General features: G+C 46.5%; 1 protein-coding gene across 6 annotated transcripts in view; it reads right to left on the bottom strand.

Annotated features, from left to right (window-relative positions):
* Window positions 1-26628, bottom strand: part of LOC149349214 (uncharacterized) — an 82126-nt gene that overhangs the window by 43602 nt on the left and 11896 nt on the right. For all 6 annotated transcript variants that reach the window (XM_089578125.1, XM_089578129.1, XM_089578127.1 and 3 more), the window contains exons 6-7: window positions 20147-20293; window positions 7082-7147 (exon numbers count right to left, since the gene is read on the bottom strand). In XM_089578125.1, coding sequence (XP_089434251.1) covers window positions 7082-7147; window positions 20147-20293 — 213 coding nt within the window. The remainder of the gene's footprint in view (window positions 1-7081; window positions 7148-20146; window positions 20294-26628) is intronic.

Raw genomic sequence — 26628 nt, forward strand, 5'->3', positions numbered from 1 at the left:
GCCCATCTAAAGACAGCCTGTGCTCAAAGTACTTTGCTGCCCTTTTTGCCACACAGCTTGAGAATGAAAAAATGCAGCCAACACCCACCTCACACAAGCAAAAGTAGACTAAGCTTGGTTTGGGCTAGTTGGCTCCACGCTGTTGCATACACAGAGCCAGACAGACGAAGACAGCAAACACAGGACAGCCACTATTTGCGGATGGCACAGGGATCATAACAGGAGATGCGCATTACATGAAAAGCATAAACTTGTAGACAGAACAGCCAGGTGCGGGGGAAGCGTAAAAGAGAGAAACGAAGGGCCAGAAAAGATTTCAAAAAAAGGAACCATTGAACTGCGTTGGTTTTTAGATTTCATGAAAAAGCAGGCCCATATCAATACGAACAAATAACACTGCCAAAAAGCCAAGTAAAAGCTGAAAGCACTAAGAGTGAAGCAACAGAAAACGTAAAAAATGGGAGTGCAGAAGGCTCCTTCGAAAAATATATGCAGTTTAAAAGAGACTACGGCAATGAAGAAATGAAATTTTAAATTTGTGATGCATGTGAACAACAAGGGGTTTAAAAGGCAACAAAACCGCTGAAGCCCTGAAGCTCAAGCAAAAGTAAAACCATAGTCCTTCAATGCTTCTAGGGTCATGAAACTTCTCTATGGGAGAGCTTCACATGTTGGCCACGCCTTCCACGAGACGGCGCTAAGAGTCCTGTGGGGGCAACGAGAGGAAGCGAGCGGCTCTACATCCGCGAGTCTACGGGCAGAATGGGACGCCGGCGGTGCGGCTGCAACTATTTTCTCTTTTGACTTTGCCTTCGTTTGCAAAATAAGTACAGTGGACGTGACGTGCAAGCCTGCGATGCCGAATACTTTCTGCATGACGGGCTGCCGCTCCGGAGGTACGCAGGAAAAGGCCTCGCTGTTCTGCCTGCGCAAAATATGGAAGCGGGCAATACCCCGACAGGAAAGCAGTGGATTTAGCTTAGCCTTCAAGCGTATCCGTGTCTGCGAGGCATTTCGCCCCACGGATTTAATTCAGCCTCACGAGTTCGTGATCAACGCAGAAGCAGTGTCGCCGCAACGCGAGAAGCTGACACCCAGGCCCGGCGCCATCCCACGGATATTCGAAGGCCAACCAGCGTACTTGAGCACGAATTTGTGACGATGTTGCATTTCAGACAACTGTACTCTTCAATGTGCTGATGGCTTTTGGTGCGAAGCACTATTTCACGGGGTCATACCCAACCAAGAATCTTGTGACGTCCCTGAATATAAGGGTGCAGAAACAAAATAAATATTTCCGCGACTGGAACTTTGAACCCGCGGGGGCGCGAACGGATCAGCTTCGCTGGTCACTGCACGAGAGCACTGTGCTATCGCAGCAGCCGATCACGCCTCGTGTTGTTGTTGTTGCCTCAAAAATGATGGCACATACCCACGGTGGGAGATTGGCCAGGGTTTCGTGCAGACCCAAACAGGAAAAAAACTAAACTGCAACACACTCTCGCGCGCTGCGCGCATTGTACACCGTCGTCTTCACCAACATCGTCCTTCGGAACGAACACATCAGACCAGCTTAACCTCGATCAGAGCTTAACTTCAGTCTAATATCGTCGCCAGACGTGCCAACGACCCAGCAAAGCAAAACCATGAGCCAAACACGCTAAACACATGCGTTAGCACATCTGCTCAGTTTAACCACGTTATACCTCTAGCGCATTTTATTTTTTTTACATGTTTCTCCGTGATTTCTATAACTGCTCATTTTTGGTTTATTGCGTGGCCGCTCACAGCTTCTCTCTTACTTTGGTAGCGCTAAGTCAGCACATGAGCAATGAAGCAACAAAAATTCACAATTTCGTTGCACTCGTCAGCGCCTCCGTAGTCACAGCGTGACAAAGTGTAAATAAATGGCTTATGTAGCAAGAGTCTTCAGCAGCTGGCTTTGCCACTTCCGAAAGTGTCAGCAAAAAAAAAAAAAAAAAAAATGAGATAACACCATAAACTACCAGCACATTCGTCATGTGATCGCTTTTGTAGCGCGCACTCCAGTTCTTAAAATGCTGCCATAACGTCTTGTTTTCAGCATTATTGAGATTGCAGTATTTCTCACAAGGTAAACACCAGCCTTAAATGAAAGCAAGGACTCGGCCGAGACAGGCGCAACCCAGACACAAGTAGATATGTTACTGATCGCTACGCTAGATCTTCCAGAATGACGTTGCAGGCAAGTTGCGGTAAAAATGAATGCGAAGGCTGGACCAAAGTACAAAAATCGCTTTTTTTGTAAAAAGCAACGAGAGAAAGTAAGTGCGCTAATCGTTTGCCAGAAAACAGCCGCTAACAAGGTTTACTAGCAGCCATCGTCGATCGCACAGGGTTTTTAGTGTCTCGATGTTGCAGCCAAGCTTTCAGGTGATAACCAGTACAGTAGGTCCATCCTAAGGCCAAATACCGATCTCCAGAAAGCACAACTACCAAGCAAATGTGAGCCTAGTCCTGTTGGCCGGAAAACAGCCGTTGCGAACAGGGCTCACGCAGCGACTCGTGCCCCCTCGCTGACCGTAGCGGTCCCTATATGAAACTTTGGCCGGAGTTTCGTGACCAGAAAAAAACATTGAAGGACTATAGTAAAACCAATAACAAAAAACTGGTGTGCACAAGACTAACAGACTTGCCGCACCGGCCGCACTGCGACACGGCCCAGCACGATAACTGGAGCAATAGACACTCGAGTCTTCTCCAGGTGGTCTGTTACAGCTGACTTCGGGAGCAATCTTCATCAAGTTGACAGAGGGTGCCGCAGCCGAGCTGTGCTGACCGATTCCAGAGGAGACTAGTTGTTGCCGTCGCAGCAGTGGCTGCGCGTTCTAATCCACTTGGGGTGGAGGGGAGCCCGGGCACAGCACTCCCTGTCAGTTTTTGGATGTTTACTTCCATCACAGACAGAGGAGCGAGAGGCGTTTTGCTCTTACTGCGTGCGCTGCTCACGTGCGTCTCATGGCGACATAGTATAGCTCTGACCGAGTGTTTTGTGCAGATTACCTTTCCAAGCACAAGAAGCTCATTCTGAAGAAGCGAAATTTTCGAAGCATCACCAACCTAGACACCAACGTTTTGAAGCAACTTCTAATATCCAAAAGACCTGTGAATGTCAGTGAGACGGACTACTTGTGCTAACTGTGCTACCCGTGCTTTCGCTACTTCTGCAATAAAATATTTCACAGAAAGCACAGTTTTGTGATGACATTTTTATGCCCCCTGAAGAAGAAATCGACGTCATCAAATGGAGCATTCCTGACCGTTGAAACCGCCAGGCGCAGTGAGGCTTACATCCAAAGGAAGGAAACCAAGTGAGGGGCAGCAACCGAAAATGTTCGCTGCAAGATGCGCCGTGCCTAGAGCCAAGGGGATGCATCGGGAAGTTCTGCCGAAGAAAGGTGCTCCTGCGCTGTGGACCGAAAGCTTTAGGCAAGCCCATGCAGCATCTATGACAGCCAGTGAACGGTGTCAACTTCTCCCTCTCCTGCCCTCAGCACGGGCAAAAGATGAGACCAAGAGGCTTATTCCCGAAGCATCAGTATATCTGATCAGCAAGTCCAGGAAACTGAAAGAAAATCACATGGTACAGACCGGACCCTTTCACTACACATAAGGTGAGCCCAGAGTGCATATCTGCGGCGCATAAGTACCACACGAAGGATGATGGTTTATGGTTTGGTTTATAGGGTTTAACGTCGCAAAACGACTCAGGCTATGAGGGACGCCGTAGTGAAAGGGGTTCGGAAATTTCGACCACCTGGGGTTCTTTAACGTGCACTGACATCGCACAGCACACGGGCCTCTAGAATTTCTCCTCCAAAGAAATTCAGCCGATGCTCCAGACAAAGTCCTAACAGAAAAGATGTCCTCTTGGTTATGATAGATGAAGGAAAAACATTAGTCACAATGCGTTTCATGACAAGATCATTTAGAGAGGCATTCCACATACACAAAGATGATCATCCTGATGCTGGCATTGGCCTATCAAAATTTTACCCCTTGAGACCTCGATGGGTAAAATGTTATCCCCAGCATGATGCGAGCGTGTGTGTCATTTGCACCAACTACTATAAACTTTGTGAGAATGGCAGTGGCCACAGAGTCGATGCTCATGACGCACATCCAGCATTCATTTGCAGCACTCCGTCGTCAATGCAGGCAAATGCAATGCCCCTGTCAAGCGCACAAGTTAAGTGCACTTATGGGGAGTGCGCTTTGGCATCCCGAGTGACACTTTGGGCAACAGGAAGGCAAAGTGCACTCGTAGTAAGAGAAATGGCGATAGAAAATGAGTGGAATTTCTGATGAGGTCAATGGAAAAGAAAAAGGACTCGTAATAATTGGCTGCTTAACGTGATAGCACAAATAAAACAAATTTCAACAGTTTTTAACGATGAAAAAAAAAATTGAAATTGAAGAAAAGCCAAGACTATCCAGAATTTCAGCAACAAACAAGATGGCTGCGGGCAGCCATGTTGCATTTGATCTCGTTCCTGTGTTTTGTTGCTTCGCATGTAGCTATAACGAACAATTTTTTTCTAAAAACAGTGTTACAGCGTGCAAAATAAAGTTCTAAGTACTTTTTATGCACTATACATATTGTGCCTTTGAAGTTGCTGCTGGAGAGGCTACGCACTCAGCCCTCAAAGTATGTTCTGTGAACGCACTCCAACATGAGTGCGCAATTTGGCGAGTCCACTTATGTTACGCCATTTAGCAAGTCACAGTCTTCGTAAGTGTGCTTTATTTTGTGCGCTTGGCAGGGGTATAAAAGGCAGGTCTTTGCCACTGGAGGAACTTCCTATCCCAGAAGACGAAGAAATATTTTCAGCGACAGGGGGGGGAGTAAGGCAACCTTGTGAAAAACGCTTTGGATGCTGACACTTTCCTTAATCATCTTCAGGTGGCAAGATGGATCGTGTACAACCACATTAGTAAAACTCAAGGTAAAGTGATCTACAAGGAAAAGCAAATGCACACAGCATGGGAGCATTGCATTCTACTTCTATTTTGCCGTAAACTGGACTGTCGTGCTCCCTGATGAGGTTCAGGCATACCACTAAATGTCAGAATTTACATGTGTGGTCACAACGAGAAAATCTGCAAACAGTTTCGCGACTGTTAGTGATGATTTGAGCCACGACTCCACTGATGCCTGCTTGGCTCTGAAGAGAGTGGGCGGACTGCCAGTGTACTCCAGGGTGATAGATGTCAATGATGGAGCCGCCAGTCATTTCAGAAATAGATAGCAGCTTCTTGAGTTTGGAAAGAGCGATTGTCCCAATAGCCAACCGATATTCTCAGCAACCAGACACGGGAAAAACACGTGTGACGGTGTTGGAGGACTTGTCAAGCACCAAGCAATGCTCAGCAACCTGAGAACAAACCCTGAAAGCGCCATTCAGGCAGCCGGAGACTTTTTTATCGAAGAAACTGAGAGGTGTGCATCTGATACATCGGGAAGTAAAAGAAGTTGTTGCCTTCCGCATGTGGAAATAAGGAAGAGTGGATGACAGTGCGCGCCTTCCATGGCATTCAGTCGGGGCATGCGTGGCAGCTATCCAGGTCGCCCACAGAAGCAACCCCTGACTTGTACATGGCACACACAGCCGGGTCTGCATGGAAGAAACTAAGGGTACAGGAGTGAAGACACTGGGCGTTGTCGAATAAACAACCACAGCCCGGAAACACATTGTTTTTACTGAAGCAGGTGCCCATCATCATCAGCCAGACTACACCCACTGCAGGGCAAAGGCCTCTCCCATGTCTCTCCAATTAACCCTGTCCTTTGCTAGTTGCCGCCACTGTATCCCCGCAAACTTCTTAATCTCATCCGCCCACCTAACTTCCTGCCGTCCCCTGCTACGTTTGCTTTCTCTTGGAATCCACTCCGTTACCCTTAAGGACCAGCGGTTATCTTGCCTTCGCATTACATGCCCTGCCCAAGCCCACTTCTTCCTCTTGATTTCAACTAGGATGTCATTAACCCGCGTTTGTTCCCTCACCCACTCTGCCCTCTTCCGATCTCTTAACGTTACACCTATCATTTTCCTTTCCATAGCTCGCTGCGTTGTTCTTAACTTAAGCTGAACCCTCTTTGTTAGCCTCCACGTTTCTGCCCCATAGGTGAGTACCGGTAGGATACAGCTGTTATATGCTTTTCTCTTCAGGGATATTGGTAAGCTACCATTCATGATCTGAGAGAACCTGCGATATGCGCTCCACCCCATTCTTATTCTTCTAGTTATTTCCCTCTCATGATCCGGATCTCCGGTCACTACCTGCCCTAAGTAGACATATTCTCTTACTACTTCCAGCACCTCGCTACCAATTGCGAACTGCTGTTCCCTTAAAGTTAGCGTGATTATATCTCTTTGTCGAAACGACATAAATATCAACTTCAGCAGTTTCATAGGTCTGTTCGCATAAATGACAGCACGTAATTACTGCCACTCTGCTGCAAGCCGTTTTTGATATAATGACCAGCAAACTAGATAAAAATACCATCTTTGGGCGGACTTTGAAAAATTTTGAAAAAGCATCTGTAGCTTCCACACAGACAAAAATAATGGACCTCAAATAAAAACATCCATGCATTTACTCAAACAATTTTCAGGCGCCTAACTTTAATAAATTTCAAGTAAGTCATAACCAAAGTTGGCCATAACAGCAGAGCACTGAAGCGTGGAACTCCACTTCTCCGTCATTAATAATTTCGCATGCTTCAAAAAAATTTGGGGGGGCAAACCCAATTGTGGATTACTCATTTCCAGTGATTAGGCAACAATTTAAAACAAATTGAAGAGGTTGACCAGCCACTTAAGTGGAACAGTCCCTGAAACAAGGCAAAGTTACTTAACGCTCAAAGTAGTGCAAGACCTTCCACACTTGTGAACAACTGTTCTCCATGAGCAACAAGAAATAAACACTCATGCAAGAAAGCACAAAGGGCAGCAAACACCCAGACCTCCCCACCACTACAGATACAAATGCAGTGAGATCCTGGGGGGTAAGCAAATTGGCCCTCACAGCACCTACCTACCTCCATGCTCAGCACCCAGTGGACTAAGGGCAGCTCATAGCAAGATGAGAAACAGCAGCGCTTCAGCTGCAAAACAAGAGAACAGCACAGTGTGAACAAAAGAGGGCCACTTCGGCAAACAGGAATTACTAGTTGGTGCTTCTGCAGGTGGGCTTAGCACGAGACAAGACACAGGACGAGCGCTAAACTTGCACACCAACATAATGTGGGGCTAAACGATGAGATAACATTGCACGGAAAGTAACAGGAAGCGCCTCTTCCACCTTCAAGAAGCAAAACCCAAGAAATTACACAGCATTTAAAAACATAGATTCCTTTCGCAACAGAGCAACAGACGCATCACTCACGCACTTATCGCTTGCTAACCTATGAATAAATGATGCCTCAAGAAACTCCCTTACAAGTTGTCCTTTATAGCGTCCAAGAACTTTTGTTCTTCCAAAAAGTGGGTGGCATTTGCAGCTCGAACAATGCTTAGGCAGGTTATCAGATTGAGACGATTTAAAAGAGGCAGTGTGTTCCCTTAGGAATTCATTGAGGCAGTGACCAGTCTGCCCTATGTAGACGCGGCCACAGCTCAGAGGGACTTCGTAAACAACACCAGCCTTGCATGCAACAAACATGGTTACATGTTTGATGGTGCAAGCCAGTTTGTTATGACTTGGGCTCGCCAGTGTGCAAAGACTTGACAGTTTTCGAGGTGCTGTGAAAACAACGTCCACACCAAACTTGCTCTTTAAGTTATGCCTTTTTCTGCCTGGGATCCCTGGCAGCGCTTCCCCTCTTTCCTTAATTAAACAGGCCTTCCGCTACAGTCGCCAGCATTCTTGAGGCGTTCGACCTGATGTCCAAAACTCGATTCCACTTGGTCATCACACGACTTGGACAGCATGAATCAAAATGACAGAGAGATGATTCCACGCTTCACAAGTTTTTAATGTGAGGAATGATAAGGCAAAGGGGTTTGCTTTGTATGTGGCATATAGGCCCAACATATGTGGCTTGCCGTGTTAGAAAACAATCTTAGATCTAAAAACTGGAGCGAGTCATTTTGCGGTAGTTTGAAGGTAAAATTCATGGAACTGGAGAAGCAAAAACCCGCTCCAGGACAGAGTCAGCAACAAGAGCAATGTTATCATCCCTTAGTTGTAAAAGGACCAGGAAATCGTCGATGAATCTAAAAAAATGGGCCACACAAATCATTGCTCCCATTCAGGTTGAGCTCACGGTCAAATTTTGCAAGAAAAATTTCGCACAAAACAGGTGCTACACAAGGGCCGATGCAAATCCCTCGTTTTTGAACATAACATTTCTGCTGGAAACTAATAACAGTGGAATTAAGGTAAAACGTAAGTAATTCTAAAAAAGCCTCCACTGTAAGACCGCAACCATTTTGGAAGGCCACACTACCGGACAGGTCAATGCTCTCACGGACAGCAACAAGAAGTTCATCATGTGGCACTGAGCAGAACAGTTCCTCAATGTCCACGGAGAAGCCACTGTTGGCTCCATGCCAGCCTTGCCGGAGCACTTCAACCACTTGATCCGCACATCTAACTGTTAAAGGTGCTAAGGTGAAGGTGTCAGAGTTTGCTCCCTTCTGTCTGCCAAGAGTCTCACTCTAAAAGGGCACAGGAGAAGACATGCAAAGCTTGGCCTTCGCTCTTCTGAACACTTCGGCTTTTCAAAAAATTATTGGTTAAATATGCTGGTAACACAGAAAACAATACAAGCAAAAAAAAAAACTAAGGCACTGCACTGAGCCAAAGGTTAATCTGCTTACAAAAACACTCAAGTATACAGAACGTTGCACATGTTCTTAGCAAAAGTTGAGAGTATGACGAGTATGACGGAATCCCGTCTGGCCGGGGGGGGGGATACAATTCAGAAAGCAGCGGCGTCTCCAATTTTTGAAATGTTCTTAGCTACCATTCTTGTCATTTTCAGCTGCATACATCATATACCGCACTTTTTGTGGCCTTTCGAGTTGGTGAACATGACTGCTGTGCCACTAGAGAAAGCAGTCACATGAGGACGTGAAGTGGAGGTAGATCTGGAATGCACATTACACTTGCTCTCAGTTCTGTCCATTTATAGCAAAGCTTGCAGTTGCTCCTTTTCTCCATTCTTTTTTTTTTTTTTAGTTGGTAGTCAATGGGCTCTATAGGTAATAAGGGGCCGCGGCCTTCCTTGACGTCATCATAATCAAAATTCTGCTGATGCATTTGGTAAAATATCCTGGAAATATGTTGCGAAGACTCTAAAGCACCAAATAAAACCAACCTCATCATTTACAAACCAAGTGCACAACATAAAATACAATGTGAACAGTTAACAAAACATGTGCGAGCACACGCTGATGTCCCGGACCTCTGAGACGAAGTCTCCCTAGCAGAACAGAAGTCCGATCATTCCACATCATTGTCTAACACACCACTACTGCTCTAAAAGACTGCATCAGAACCAATAAAGAGCTCAGTGTTGTCTTTTGCCTTTGAGACGCGCACAGTGAAACGCATGCCATGAACGCCGACCGGCGGACTACATCCTATCAAAGTTTCGTTTTTCACACCAATCCCTTGCATTACAAAATAAACTTAAACCAAAGCGCTGGCGTTACAGAAGCAAACTAGATGGTGCAGCTTGTCCAGGGTTTAAAGCGGTCATATATGACCACCGATGGCCTATGGCAACAGTAGCGAAAGAGTGAATAACGAAAAATCGGCAGTCATGATATTTGATCCCCCAAGGCAGCGTCTTGGGGCCGCTATTGTTTTTGATATACAGTACAACCTCGTTAATTCGAAGTCATCGGGACCGCGAGAAATCTTCGAATTAAGCGGGTTTTCGAATTAACAGAACACACCAAGAAATAAGACTTAGGCAAAAAATTCGTTGCAGGAACGTGTTACCTTTATTCGGCATATTTTGAATTACTACTGAAAGTAATCAGAGATGCTGGTTTGCCGCGTCCGGTAGTTTGCGGCTCCTAAGGTCATGCTCTCGAGTTGGTCAAATAGACGAAACATCTCTGAACTTCCACCGCGGCACTCAACAAAACTGCGGATAACGTTCAGCGATCCGATAACTTCACCAAGAGCAGGTGCTCGGGGAGGCTCGTCGGTGTCGTCGTCGCTATCGTCACTGTCATCGCGCATGTTCGTACCAGCAGTGATCTCACTCTCCAAGTCAGAGTAGCCAGTCTGCTCTTCGTTCTCAAAGTTGATATACTCGGCGAAGCCGACTGCGTTGGACTCATCCTCTGCGCAGAGCGCATTGATGCGGTCGCAATACTCTGCTCCTTCTTCGTCAAGAGTAGTAGTACATGTGTGGTCTGCATCGGCATCAACAGTGCTTTCACTGGAAAAACCAGCGTGTTCAAAACACCGCCTGATCACTGTGGGCTCCACTTGTTTCCAAGCGTACACCATGAGGCATATGGCTCCGAGGAGGTCGATGGAGTACTCCTTGCCATTGTCGTAGCAAAGGAGCATGCGCTTGAGCAGGTGGTACCGATAAATCTTCCTAGTGTGGTGAATGACGCCTTGGTCCATCGGCTGTGAGATCGCAGTGGTGTTCGGAGGTAAAAATACCATCCTGATGGCCTGGAGATGTGGGATGTCGCCATGTGCCGGGCAGTTGTCGACGACAAATAATACATTCCTGCCCGTGGCCGCGAACTTGCGGTCAAGTTGCCGCACGTACTCTTCAAATATTGCACCTGTCTTCCAGGCTTTCTTATTGTGCCTGTAGACGAGTTCATCCTTTGGCGGGTAGATGTGTAGGCCAGTTGGTGAGACATGAAGGAGCTAGACACCGCAGCGGACACGGGACAGAGAAAGAAGACGACACAGGCGACACCGCCCTGTGTCGTCTTCTTTCTCTGTCCCGTGTCCGCTGCGGTGTCTAGCTCCTTCATCCTTTGGCGGCAGCCGCGCATTTTTGAAGCAGCGAGGCTTCCCCGTCTTCCCGACGACCAGTAGCGGCAGCTTGTGTTTACCGCACATGTTTGCGCCGAACAGCACAGTAATCCTGTCCTTGGCCTGTTTTCTACCCTTGATGGCGGTGTTCTTCACTGAGAATGTTTTTGTTGGCAGCATCTTATAAAAAAGTGCAGCCTCGTCAAGGTTGTAAACGTCGTCTGCACGTACTCTCTAAGCAGCGGCGCCAGTGTGTGGTTTCTCCAATCCTCAACAACGCTCTCGTTAGTGCTGCCGCTCTCACCACAGACGGTCAGAAAGGTTAAATTATTGCGTTCTTTAAAACGGCAAAACCATCCATTACTGCACTTAAATTCCTCGTGCCCAAGTTGTAGAGCTAGGTCGTTGGCCTTCTCCCGCAGTAGCGTTCCACTGACGGGAAGGTGGGCAGCGTTTGCTTTCTGCAGCCAGCGAAGCAGAGCAGCTTCCACATCTTGATACATGGGAGCCCGCACTCGTGACCGCTTCGAAGAATATGTCTTGCCGTAAGCCTCTAGTATTTTTGACTCGTTGCTCAATATTGTGGACAACGTCGAGAGGGGCACGCCATGCCTTTTGGCCAACTCAGTCTTTGAACAAGCGCTCTTGCCTGCTTCCTGGATCAAGCAGAACTTCTGCTGCAGCGTTAAAGTCTTGTACTTTGGCATTTCTTCACTGCTACGGTCACAAAGATAGCACTTCTGCACAGTCCCGCCCAAAAAAACGGCACAGTAGCCGACCCCTAACCACAGCGCACAACACAAAGAAATGGCGCAGGCGAGACCTGCGCGGCGGTGGTGGCGGCGTACTTGCAGCGTCGGAGGCACGGGGGAAGAGTGGGCGAAGCACACCAAGGGATGGAATGGGGGCGAGGTCACGTGATAAAAACCGGTATGCCCGCCGCGTTGCAGTGAAGCACGTCTTCTCCTCTGCAGGCGCGTGTTTCGGCGGTGCGCGAGGCGCACTGTGGACCGATTTTTGTGCAGAGAGTGCTCCGGCTGGTGCGCTTCGCCTATAAATCATCACCATTACTATGTGGCTTTGCCTCGCGGCTCCGTAGGGCCGTCGTTTCGCCGGGTTTGCGGCGAAACATGGATCAGGCATTGCCGCATAGCAGTCCAAATTTTCGAATTAACCGGGCTGGCGCAGGCCGCCTGTTCGAATTATCCGGCCAAATTTACATTGGAAAATACGGGACCGCAGAAAACCTTCGAATTATCCGGGATTTCGAATTAACCGAGTTCGAATTATCGAGGTTGTACTGTATATCAATGATTTGTCTGATGTTGTTCATGGTGGTGTTGCTATCCGATTGTTCGCGGATGATTGTGTGCTTTTTAAGAACATCACAGCACCAAATGACCATACAATATTACAAGCAAACCTAGAGGCTATTCATGAGTGGTGCATTCGATGGGGAATGCAACTAAATGCACAAAAAACAGTTCTGTTGCGAGTTACAAGGAAGAAAAATATCAGCACCTATTCTTACTTGCTTAACAACAATATTATAACAGAAGTAGACACGCATAAATATCTTGGTGTGACGCTAACAAATAAACTAACTTGGTCTCCGCACATATCCGCCATTTGTTCTTCCGCTATTAATAAGCTGTGGTCTCTAAAGAGGAAACTTAAAAGGTGCACCTGTCGAAGTTAAGCTATTAGCTTATAATGCCTGCATTAGAGCCAAGCTCGAATATGCCTCCATTGTATGGGATCCGCACAATAAGAAGGACATATTGCAGCTCGAGCGAGTCCAAAGAAAGGCTGTCCGGTTTATTTTTAGCAAATACAAAAGGCACGATTCTCCTTCCTTATTGATGCGGCAACATAGTATAGCAACATTGGAATCCCGTCGAAAAATTAGTCGGCTCGCTTTTTTGCATAACTGCGTCTCAGGTACGCTGAGGTTAAACATGCCAGACTGTGTTAAGCCACATTGCACCAGGAAAACTCGACACACACACCCTCACTCCTTGGCTCCAATTTTTGCACGAACTAATACCTATAAGCATAGTTTTTTTCCCAGGACTACCAGTGAATGGAATTCCCTGCCTTCGCACACTTTCGCAGCCAGCGACTTTGTTAAAGAACTGGAGCGTCAATTCTTGCACTGTTAATTGTACTTCGCTCGTTATGAAATTTTTTTGTGAAATTTGTTTCTGACCAGCTGCATGCTTGTTAATGTGTACTCATGTTTTTGCCGCGGATGCCCCTCCTGCCTGGGCCATGTATATGTATGGTCTGCAGTATCTGCAAAAAAAAAATAAATAGATAAATCATGGTGCTGGGCAATGTGGAATTACAATAGGTACGAAGTGGTATGAGTTATTTGGAAAGGGGTGATGGTTCTTAGTTTGACTTTCAGCAATGCAGCCCAGTTCCAGACAAGGCTGGAAATTAAGCAGCGTGCAGTTTGGAAGGCTTGCTTTGGGAGCCCATTGAAAAATACCAAATTAGAAGGTAAAAGGTTTCATAGGATAGATATCATTGGAGGGCAGGATACTGTAAGCAAGATATAATTTGAGGAGCGATTAAGAGAAATGAGGGAATAGCAGCAGGCTAGGAAAGTTTTCAGTTACTTGTACATGAGGAATGTCATCACAAAATGGAGAAAGCGAACTAGAAAATTGTCAAGCAAATATCTGGACAGCAGTGGAGGGGCGAACAGGAATTATGGGTCAAGGAAAAGGTTAAAGAAATAGAGAGGGTTCTGCGGAAAACAGGGATATAGACGAAACCAATACTGGGAACATACAGAACATTTGAGCAGGAAATTGCCAAAGGAAATATCTACGATGATTCTAGGGGAAGCTCTTTGTTGTTACCAATATACATATTATGTGGCAAGTGTGGGTGTTTTGTTGTGTTTTATGAGGCAGCTAAGGCCATCATGCGCCAAGCACAAGATATATATATATATATTGGTTTGGTTTATTGGGGTTTATCATCCCAAAGCAACTCGGGCTATGAGAGAGGCCGTAGTGACTGGACCGCAGATGTGTTTAAGTGAAGATGTTACTTTAAAGACATAAGCACAAGTTAAAGCTTTTCTTCTGATTTCAAGTGATGGTTCATTTGCTTCTGCACAGAGGCTGACTATGGGAGAGATACCGTATGCACCACATGAGAGGTGTAGGCCTGAGTTGTGTACTAGATCCAATTTTTTTTAGGTATGACAGTCTTGCTGAACAATGGCCCTTATCTAGGGAGGTACGTACCAAAGAGCAATATATGTGCAGAAGACATGTTCTACCACATCCCCAATGTTTTCGTTTAGAGATTGGGAGGCTTTCTTTTTGAGCATGTTAATGTGGGGCAGGAATATGAGCTTTTTATCAAATGTTATGGCAAAAAATTTATGTTCGTTTTATTGGTAGCATGGTTTCATTTAGGTGTAGGTTGGGGTCGTTCTGCAAGCCTCTTTTGAGCAAGAAGAGAACTGCTACTATTTTTTTGTGCGGAGAACTTAAACCCGTTTCTGTCTGCTCGAGGTGCTAGTCTGTTTAATGTGAGTTGTATCTATCTCTCACAGGTTGATAAGCTGGATGATGTGCATGCAACTCGACGGTCGTCGACGTACATCATGGTCTTAGGAATTCATTTGTGCGACAAAAAGCATAGTGCTTAAAATACATCCCTGTGGTACCACATTCTCCTTTTTAGGAAGTGTTGAACCCAGACGGCCGAATTTCGATGGAGGCGAAATTCTAAAGGCCCATGTACTGTGCGATGTCAGTGCACGTTGAAGAACCCCAGGTGGTCGAAATTTCAGGAGCCCTTCACTACAGCGTCTCTCATAGCCTCAGTCGCTTTGGGACGTTGAACCCCCCTAAACCATAAACCAAACCAGGCGTAGATGAAATGAACGGTCAGACAGGAAATCTTTCAAGCAGTTGAGCATCCTTCCATGGATACCTAGTTCTCCAGGTAGTGTCTTCCATGCCAAAGAAGACTGCCAGACAGTGTTGTTTGTGCATGAATGCTTCGCGTACTGTGCAGGCGAGATGGTTCAACGTCCTTTTTTAAAACCACACTGGTGCAGGGTGGGATCAATCTGCAAGCCTCTTTTGAGCGAGAAAAGAACAGCAACTGCTTTTTGTGGGGAGAACTTGAGCCCGTTCTTTTCTGCCCAAATCGCAAGTCTGTTTTAAGGGGGGACACTGGTCTTGGAAACCGAAAAATGACCAAAAAATTGATTTTCAAAAAATAACATCTGTGGAATCTACAGCTGTTATTTTCCAACTGTACCAATTTTTTCCTTCAAGAAGTTTGCATTTTGACCATAATATTAAACTTGGATCATCGTGTGGGCTGAATTTATGCAGTAGCAGACAGTTTAGTGGCGTGAAAATTTTTAACAACTGGCTGTCTTAGTGTGCCAATGACTCAATACTCAGGATAGACAGAGATGTCATATTGTTTTAGAAGGGAAGCTGAAGGCACAGTGTGTGCAACAATCGAAGCAGATTTGTACAATCACACTAAAAAAATTTATAATTTCGCAAAGTTTATCAATGCATTGCATTCACGCCTTGAATACTGATATTCCAAGTGCTGTAAAATTACTAATGAGGGTAAAATGAAGAAATGGTTTTAATTATTGCACTCTTTCCTCACCATACTATGTAGCCATGGATTAAAAATCATTTTTTATTGAGCAGTTTCTTTTGCACCGAGGTACTAATGAATGACTAATTAAAATTAATTATCTCTGGAACCAACTCATTTATGAGAAAGGAAATTTTACTGTTGAAGTCAGTATAAAAAACTGAGCAAGGTGGTACAGTTTCATTAGGATTGGACCAAAAATAAGGACAACAGGTCTAAGACCAGTGTCCCCCCTGAAGTGAGTTGCATCTGTCTCTCACAGGTTGATAAGCTGGATGATGTGCATGCCATTTGAAGGTTGTCGACATATACTGAGTACATCACGGTCTCAGGAATTATTTTTGCTATAGAATTCATTTTTGCGACAAAAAGCGTAGTACTTAAAATACACCCCTACGGTATCCCCTTCCCCTGAACGAATGTTTTTAGAAAGTGTTGAACCCAGGCGTAAAATAAATGAATGGTCAGACAGGAAATCTTTCAAGCACTTCAGCATCCTTCCATGGATACCTAGTTCTGCTAGGTCGCGGAGAATCCGAAACCTCCAGGTAGTGTCGTAAGCCTTTTCCATGTCAAAAAAAAAAAAAGGCTGCCAGACAGTGTTGTTCGTGTATGCATGCTTCGCGTACTGTTTTTTCAAGGCGGACAAGATAGTCAGTTGTTGAACATCCTTTTTTAAAACCACACTGGTGGATGTCAAGAAGTTCACGGGATTCGAGGATAAACATTAAACTAATATCCGGTACACTTTCAAAAGAGTGGTGAGACAACTTGTGAGTGCTATGGGTCTGTAGCTACCAGCAGAGGTTGGGGGCTTTCCAGGTTTCAGGAATGGCACAATAACTGCTTTTTTCCAAGCACCTGGTATTTTTCCCAGTTTCCATATTTTGCTGAAGAATTGTAAAAGTGCTTCTACTGAAGCTTCAGAAGGATATCGTAATGCATTTCATCAGGGCAGAGTGCTGTCTGTTTATCGGCCGACAGTACTTTATGAATTTCCTTGAGTGTAATTAAGTTATATAGCTCGTGCGAACTGCCACATGCTGGAAGGCTGTTTTTCGGCTGTGTTTCTGTACTTTAAAAATGGCTCTATGTAATGTGCGGAACTGGAAATTGTAGAAAAATGTTCTACTAGTAAGTCTTGTCCTTTAAAGGGATACTGAAGGAAAACCTTAATATCGAACAAAAATGCTGGAAATAGATTCTCGAAACGTGATTACACCGAAATCTAGTCGTCACTTGGCATACTTTTCAGCGGATGGTTTCATTTTCGATGTTTTATGAGTGCGCGCCAAGCCTTCCTGGCCGGCGTGAGGTGAAGAGTGTGACGTCATGACACCCTCGTCCGACAGGCAACCGGTCGCGTCACTTGAAGCGCGATGTCGCACTGCAGTTTGGGTAGACCAAGCGATAAGGCTCTCAACATCCAACGCTGCCGACGCAAAACTGGCAAAACCCGCGAGTAGCGATGGCAATCGTGCTCCTGCGGGAACAGTGGGCGCGCAGGTGTTACAAAGTCTAGTCGCAGCTTCGACAGGTGGCCGCCAGGTACAACGATACGGCAATAAATCGCGAAAAAAACGTGCTATCCACCTTTTTCGCTAAAAAGCTTGACGCATTTATCAATTTTAGCAGTCAAGCTCTTGTTTACATGTAAAAGAGCAGCTCCAAAAGTTTGGTTCAGCAACCCTTTAATACCTCTTTGTGTACCTGGGGCCATGAGAAAAGGGATTGAGAAGAGGGAGTAGCTGCCATTTAGTTTACAGACTTGCTCCCACAGTTTCTTTGATGCGATTGAACTGCTTATAGATGATATGTAGTTTTTCCATGATGTTTTTCAGCATTTAGACGGATATGCCTCACTTTGGCTATTGCCTTTTTGAAATTTACAAGGTTTTTGTCTGTTAGGTATGTAAAAAAATTCCCCATGCTTTATTTTGTTTCTTTTTTGCTTTACATTCTTGTGAGCACCACATCTTATGACTTTGTCTGACCCCGCCCGAGGACTGAGGAATAGATAGGTGTGCAGCAGTAATTTGAACATTTTATTTAGTTTGTCAACGCATCTGAAAACAGTTTCTCCAGACTGAAACAGTGCCCAGTCAGCCAAGCGGTGAGGTTTGCTCAGGATAACTGACAGAGAGGATGACAGGCTAATAATAATTGGCACATGATCACTTCTGCATGGGTTATCCAGAACACCACATTTAAAATCAATAAAGAAAGGATGGTGAACTATACGATAAATCTAAACAGCTCATTTTTCCAGAACGTTGGGAGTAGTACGTGCGCTTTCCTGAATTCAGTAAGCAGACATCTTTGCATGGAATAAATTCTTCTAAAATGTGACCTCTAGTGTTTTTCTCATTTCCCCAGAAAGAGGAGTGGGCATTAAAATCCCCAACTAAAAGATACGGCTCTGGTAGCTGTTCTAGAAGTGTTCTTTATGTCGTGAAGTGTAACTGTTAGGTGTGGCTCCAGATACATGGAACATATTGTGATAGTTTTAAAATGGATAACAGTGACTGAGACAGCTTCATATTTAGTTTTTAACTCGATTTCACGGGTTGCAATGCCAGACTGGATGACAATAACACCTCCAAAGAGCCTACTCTATCGCTCTCGGTCACACCGAAAGACTTGATACCTTTTTACAATGTGTGTATGTTTACAACCTAGGTTAGTTTCCCGTAGACATAAAACCACAGGGGAAAGCAAGTTTAAAAGATCTTTCACATCACTGTAGTTTTTTTAAAGACCCTGACAGCTCCAACTAATTATGAATGTTGGATAAATTTTGGGGGTGCAGTTAAAACCAATGTTCACGGTTTTGAGGGGCCTGTTACAGGAGTCTTCTCTTTTCCTTTTCACAGCTGTGCCGCCACTGCAGTGGGGGGCGAGTTTTGTGTTGTGTCCACTGCCTCACTAGAGGCTCTGGAGGACCGTGGAGAACCTGCAGGTGCACGGTTTAGAGGGAAAGCCTAAGTGGATTAGTGCCTTCCTTGAGCGGATGCGAAGGGGGCTTACGGGGGCACTGACAGCGGAAGCAGCGGCGCCCGTCAGGCCGAGTGTATACGGAGGGGTGCTACAGTCAAGCTGGCTGTTAATTGAAGACGGCTGTGTCCTCGACAGAGGTCTCGTGTTCTGGACATACGGTGGGGAAGCATGTTCGTTCATCTGCTGGTGGACTACGGGAGATTCATATCCAGCCGTGTTGGATTAGTCAGCATCTACCCCTTCCCATCAACCGAGCTGCGAGAGAGCGGAACAGCCCGCACCGTCCCAGCCGTGGGTGGTAACACCAGCGTCCCCTTCGGTCCATCCGACTGGACAGTGCTCTTCGAACTTTATTCCCTGAGTCAGGGATCTGGGGAATCCGAACCCTATTTAACTCGGCTGTGAGTGTGGCCGAGGGAGAAGCCTGCTAGCTCCCGTCGACTCCGGCTAACGAAGAAGTTCCCTTCCACTGAGAGTCACTCTCAGTCGCCGCTCTTTGCAAATAATGTAAATAACTGTATAAAGTTTTCGTTGCCTTCCTCCGAACCCAGTCTCCCATCCTCCTCGTCCCATCTCCGGTCCGGCCATGCTACCCGAGTCGCAACAAAAGCATAGCCTAAACATTGCGCAATTTTATTGTTGGAGGCTCTAATTGCTGTCTTAAGTTAATAATTCACAGCCCGATGCTCTCATCTTGATCCAGGTGTTTTCAAAAGCAGGAGGCAAACTGAGAATTAAAATAATGCTGCCAAAATTTTAAATATGCCAAAGCATAGCAATCCAGCCATAATTTTGAGTTTATTTCAATTAGCAGATTTCGCTGTAAGTTTGTAAATTTTTGCTGGGTCAGTAAATAAATGTGGGTCAAATCGAAACATTGTGCATACATCAAAATTTGACTTTTTTTAGTGTGCTTACCGGTGTCACATAGAGAGAAAAACTAATCCTTCACAAAAAGTTCATTAGAAAACCCATCTAGGTTGAATTTTTTTCGCCCCGAACCAATGTGAACCAGTTCAAGCAGATTCGAACCGAACGAAATGTCAGTACAAAGTTAAACCCAAAACTTACCCCCAAAAAAATCGGACTTGATATCCGGATTCGAACTTGTGTTACGTGACCACAGGTTTGGGTCTCTTGTATGTTTGCACATCTGTAGATGGTCGCTACACATATTAACACAACTACCATTTGCCAAAATTTTAGACACAGCAGGACGGAAATCATGTTAACCAAGTACGTGTTAACTGGCAGAATTGTGCAACTCTATGGGAGATTTTGAGCGTGTGAACCGGGAAATCATATGAACCAGGAACATATCAACAAGGTTTTACTGCAATCACTGACTCCATGCTACGAAAGTGTTCCCATTGATAATCCTGCATTGGCGCCGCCAACACTGCACGGTTCACTTCAATGCAACACAACACACAATGAGAAAACTACATGTCAGTACCAGTCTGCAAACACAAGGTATTACAGAGACCATACTTACTGCAGGCGGTAAGCCACCCACAAGGGTACTGCTTGCTAGCAATGAGCGCATCATGGTTGCCCCTGCCACAGGTGTCATGAGAGGTATGCATCCAACTAATGACGATGCTTCATGCAAACTTCTGGCATTTTCATCAGATGCAGCTCCCTGCAGATGGCAAAAAGGTATGAACGTTTCACACTAAAGATACTTAGAGGAGTACAAACACTAAATTTCAGTCATGCGCGAGACAGAAATCCCCACGTGCAATTCGTCCACGCCCGGTAAATAATTTTTAACTGAATTTGTTTCCACATGATGCTTCAAACAGTAGCTATGACATCAAAGCTCAATTCAGGTCACACAATGCATTAAAAAAGAGAGTGTCATTCCGGCTCTTGGGTACGCTAATACACTGCTTGCACAAATTAAAATGATGAATGCAGTTTAGCTATGCCTCACGACCTGAAAAGCTGCTATTCAGCTGTAGCGAAACAACATGAGAGGAAGAAATTCAATTATACGTTCTTTACCGAGGATAGGCAAATTTCATGCGGCAATAGACCCTATTCACTATCGGATTTGGCAGGAGGCGCCTACATGGCAACTCTGTCATGGTTGCCTGCATAGGAGCACCACGTAATCGATGTCACATGAATCAGCTCTATACTCAAGGCCACCCACACACCATTTCAAACAAGAAAACATACAATAAAAAAATTTGGCACCAATATTTCTTTGAAGAAAACGTACAATACCCATTTGCAAAAAAAATTAACATCAAAGAAATAAAGAAGAATCTCCAGCTGCTTTTAGGACGTCTACCTTGTCACTTGTGCAGTCTAAAAAAATTTATAGATTACTTCACAAGTACTCAAAAAAATAAAAGGCAACAAACATTACACTAAAAAACATATTAACAAAAAAAAGTCCCAGAGCCAAGAATTCATTATAAAGTTCATCACAGTTTGCTTTAATAGTCTGGAATTGAAACCAAAGTAGTTGCGGCTCATGACGTCAGCGACTACCACTTTCCCCCTCCCCGCGTTCCCAGTTACCTGGGGGCATGACAGCAGTGCCCCAAATCCTTTTCCTAGCTGGCATCTTCAAGTGTAGACATCTCAGACAAACACCACATGGGAAATGAAACGGCCAACTATGGCCAGCATACCAAGTTTGTCTGTAGGCGTTCTTCGAGGGCCATGGCATTATATATGAAAAGAAACTGGCTTTATTCATTGCAGCACTGAGCATGAGCATGGTGGGACTGATTGCCTGACGCGCCAGCTAAGGTGAACGAACTTTCATCAAGTGAGGTCGTTGCTCTTTTGCAACAATACATTTTGCCGAAGCTAACAAGATAGCCCGGTCCTACAAATTCTTCATGTGGAGCCAGTTGACTTTCTTATGGCCATTCGTCAGATTGCAGACATATGCAATTTTGGAGACAGTCTTAACAGGGTGCCACAAGATAGGAGAGTACGTCGGCCGCAGTGTACGAAGGTGGTCCTGACCAGAACAGAGGCCAAAGAAATGGCAATAGCAGATGAAAACCAAGGAAGTAGCTGGGGCACAGCCAACATGGACACCTCCTAGTGGCCACACAGATGGGCTGCACCCAGCGCACTGGCCCCGTGGCCTATTCGGGGGCTGAAAACCAGCATGCGCCCCTAACAAGCACAGCTCCAAGACTGACCCGGTGCACAGACAGTTGCTCGTGTCAGCCCTACACCAGGAGTTGGCAGAACTCAAGTGTTTGAGCCAAATCTGTCTTCCCGCCCACCCTCTGTCCCAGTACGCACTACATTCATAGGCAGCCAAGGAAATGAATCAACTAGTAGCCATCGGCATTATCACACCTGTGCGCTGCACTCCAAAGTAATAGTTCTGGTGGTGAAACGCAACAGCAGCATAAGGCTTTGCAGAGAATTCATGGTCACAGTTAAGCAAGCCTGTCGTACTGTGCAGTATCCCCCATACCCTGCGTGGAGGATATTCTTGCTACATTAAGCGCAAGTTTTTACTACGGTCGACATCTGCAACGAATGCAACCAGCTTCCCTTGGATAAAGAATCCCAGCTACTTACGGCTGTGAGTAATCAGAAGAGGCTCATGTGTTACTCCACTACCATTCGAGGTTGCGTCGGCAAAGGTGTTGTTTCAGAGCTGCATGGAGTCTATCCCCAAAATGTCATCATTGCAGAAAAAAGGACAGATTGCACCATATTTTGTAATGCTTGAGCAGTTCCGAAAGTTGAAGTGTGTTTGCATCAGATAAGTCTGAATTTCGACAACCTGAAGTTGACTTCCTTGGTCACCAAATAAGTGCTCAGGGGGTGCAGTCTCAAACAGAAAACACTGATACAATCTTTCAAGTCCGTGAGCCACAAACCATAGCTGAAATAAGGCCGTTCTTAGGACTGGTCACTTATTACCATAAGTTTATCAAGAATCCATCCCCTGTAATGGCGCCGCTGTACGAGCACCACTGCCAAATGGCAATGGGGCCAAAAGCAACAGCGGCCTTCGATGAGATAAAGGCGCTGAATGGCTGGCCCATTTTGACTCAGACAAGCCGGTCAGAATCAGCACAGTCCAGTCGCACAATATGGGCCAGAGTGCCGTATACCCGGCCGGCTTCTGCATACTCACCCAAACTATTCACAGAACTGGAAGCCCTTGGTGCGCTCAAATCTGTGACAGAGGTGGCACTTTGCTCACAGTCCACAAGCCCCTCGTGGGCCTCTTCCATCCTAACAAGCCCATGCCTGCAATGGCTGGATCCAGCGCTGGGCCCTATTCTTCAGCGCTGTTGTGACTGGAGCGTCTCAGCCTGCTGCCTCTACAGCACAGAGCTGAGCGAAGAACGGTTGAGGCGATGGCGAATGAACGGACATTTATGTACAGTATTTACAAGGCTTTTACATATTAGATACAAGGGCCGAGAGCACAACGGGCTAGGGCAATGCCCTGCGGAGAGCGTCTCTCTGGCGTGATGGCTCGTCTGCTACCCATCTGCTGCTGCGTCTCAGCGCGGCTCTGTTTTTATAGCCGCCGGTGACTGTTGCGGCATCGAGGTGTTCGACCACTCCAATCTGGTCACGCCACAGGCCACCGTTCGGATTGGCTCAAGCCGACGCTAGTGAGGAGGAGGAAGGGTCTGTGCCGGTGAGCCAGGATGACTCATGCTGCAAGCCGTGACATGTCGGCAAGTCCGGGCTTGCTTTTCACAATGGCGGGCGCACGGCTCTGGTTTCCAGAGAGGCCAGTGGAATGCGGGCTCAAGCACACCAACACCCCCGCCGCCAGACATTGCGCCATGAAGACGAGCTGCGGGACACGCTCGTACACCAGGCTGCTCCCAGTTCTCATCCAGTCTCCATGCTGCTTTCCATGAACAGGCCCCGCTTCTCAGGTCAGGATCATTGCTCCTCTGCCTTGTCGCCCAGGTGTCTGGACCAGCTTCGCTCGGTCCTTCTGAAGAGCTTGCTTCTCAGCACCGGTCATTGATCTTGCCAAGAACCGACCGACAACAGATAACACCCAACACGAGCAAGTGCCCTCTGTCACCCGTCAAAACACCAGACTTGAAAGTAAAAAAACTCAGCTAGCAATAGTTCTGTCCCCTTTTCACTCCCTCTTCAACAAGAGAGGCATGTGGGATATACCAGAACTCTAAAGCAATTAACTCAAAGTGGCAAACGCATGTAGCACACGGAATGAACGAATAGACAATAAATTTGGTCTCTTGAGATCACTTGGGCAGGAAAACAATTGGCTGAGGCCGCCAATGAGTACATCAATTTTGCCCCGATTTACAAGCGAACTTGACAACTGTTCGCGAAGTGACAAAATGCAAGTCACGAGGAGGTCTAAGGTAGCCTTGCTCAGAGCGTACGGCTTAGTGCGTTCACGTTAACCTTGCCCTTCTTATAACGAATGAGTGTCATACTCCACCTCAGCAGCTGGCCGCTCTTAGACAACGCATTATTTAACCAAGTTAATGGGCAGTGGTCGGTCTCTACAACAAACTTGGAACCGGCGACACAGCAGGCGCATTCTTTTTCAGAAGTACTGTACGCCTCTTCTCGGCAAGTCAACTTACGGCTTAGGTACAAAACTGGCCTTTCATTGCCCTCATCACCCTCTTGGCAGAGCACAGCTCCCATGCCCCGATCACTTACATCACACTGAATTATGAAGCCTTTTGAAAAATCAGGCGCCATTATAACTGGCTCCTCGCTCAAAGCTTGTTTCAGCATTTGAAACGCATTTTCTTTTTTTTGGTCCCATCGCACCTTCACGGGCTCAGACTTTCGAAGTGCGTCTGTGACAGGACTGGCAAGCATCGAGTAATCTTTTACATAATGCTGGTAATATCCAGCTAAGCCTAATAAGGCCCTTATCTCGGTCTTGCTTGGCCGGAGGTAGTTTACGACAGCAGCTACTCTGATCTCAGACGGTCTACGCCGGCCACGCCCCACCACATGCCCTAGGTAAGTCACTTCGGCACAACCTATCTGACATTTAGCAGGTTTGACTGTAAGGCCTGCATCTTCCAGCTTGCTCAGCACAATAAGTGGCCGCCATGTTCTTCCCATGTGTTAGAGAAGATGGCGACATCGTCGAGATACGGAAGTGAGTACCCAAACAGACAATGGAGCACTTGGTCCATTAGATTGGAGAAGCAATATGGCGCATTTTTGAGTGCGAAGCTCAACATGGCTGGGCAGAATGTTCCGAATGGGAAAACGAACGCGGCGTAGCGGCTGGCGCGCTCTGTAAGGGGGACTTGCCAATAGCCTCACACGAGGTCTAGCGTGGATATGTAATTAGACTTTGACACTGTCTCCACCCTTTCCTCAAGGTTTGGTATCGGATAGGTCTGATCCCACGTTACTGCGTTTAGTCGCCAGTAATCAATGCACGGTGTGGAATCTTGTCCTGGTACTTGGACTAGTATCAAGGGCGATGTGTAATCACTCTCACCCGGTACTATGACTCCCAGGTCGCACATTCGCTTGATCTCACCTGCCATGATTTCTTTCTGTACAGGAGAACAGCAATACGGCTTACTACGGATTGGTTCTTCACACAATAGCTCGATATCTTGTGCAATTAGCGTCATCTTTCCGGGATGATCCGAAAAGATCTTTTTGAACTCGGAAACAATCCTTCTCAAGTCTTCCTTCTGGGCTTGGCTTAGACATAGTTCTAAGTTGACCTGTTCTAACGGTACATCTGAACCGCATTCCTTCATGTCCGCAGAGGTAAGGATTTCTGCACCTTCCTCGTCCGAACCATTCAAAATCACATTCACGACAGCGCGACATTGAATGTACAGTTTCATCAGGTTACTATGATAGATTTTGTTGAGCCTTCTGCCTAGTTTAATTTCGTAGTTGGCATCAGAACGCTTCGATACCACATTTGCTGGCCCCTCCCACTGGACCTCAAGCTTATTTTTCTTAAACAGTCGCAGTATCATTACTTGGCTGCCCACTTCGAAAGTACGCTTCTTTGCTGACTTGTAGTAGTACTCTTTCGACAATTCTTGTGTAGCCTTCATGTGGCTCTCGACAAGATCTTTCGTTTTTTCAATCCTCTGAAGTAGGTTAAGGACGTACGTGACTACGTTTGGGTCTTCCTCATCGCCTTCCCAAGACTCTCGCAGAATGCGCATCGGTGTTCTTAAGCTCCAGCCGTATACAAGCTCCGCAGGGCTGAAGCCTGTGCTCTCATGGGGAGCGGACTGTAAAGCGAACATAGCTGCAGGCATGCAAGCTTCCCAATTACGTTCACACTCAAAGCTGTAGGGACGCCCTCGTCCCCTGTGGTTCGCTTTCCCCCTCAACTCGTTCCTTGTGGTTAGCTCCCCCGCAACGCACTCTCCTTAGTTGTGTTACTTTAACAGGGGAGGGCGCTCGCGTCGCAGCGACACCAGCGCCACGGATGGCACGCTTGCTGCTCACGCGCAGGGTAGAGACGGGTCTCTTCTGCTCGGCACCGGCAAAGCACGCGGACGTGTCGCGTGCAGCTCTGCTCTTCGTCGACGGGCGCCTTCTGGTCAGAACATGGTCCCGCCAGCCTGTCCCGTCCGGCCTCGGAGTTTTCTCTTGCCCTAGCGTGGGCGAACATTCGCTCGTAACCGTGCTGGTGAGTCAGACGTCCTCGATTCCTCAGTGTATTTTGTTGCTAGCTGCCGTTGTTGTTGTAGCAATAAATGCCTTGTTTGCATCAGCCAGTGTGTCGTTCCTTTGTTCTCGCAGAGCAAGGCCCACCGTGGTCAGCGTGCGCTCAGTAGCGCTCGCAACCACGGGGGTCCGCGCGGCTTTGAACTGTGTCAGCCACGGTTAAATGGGGAGAACGGATTTATCTCCCCAACTAAAACCCCACATCTGGCAGCGCAACATGGGGCCTGCTCTTGGAACATTGAACGATTGTCTGTTCGGTTCAAGGAACGCTCTTTGTCTGAACTTGACAAGTGCTAGGCTTAGTGCGAA

This window comes from Amblyomma mixtum, chromosome 3 (genome assembly GCF_055824585.1).
Source record: "Amblyomma mixtum isolate Tamu chromosome 3, ASM5582458v1, whole genome shotgun sequence".
Taxonomy (NCBI): Eukaryota; Metazoa; Arthropoda; class Arachnida; order Ixodida; family Ixodidae; genus Amblyomma; species Amblyomma mixtum.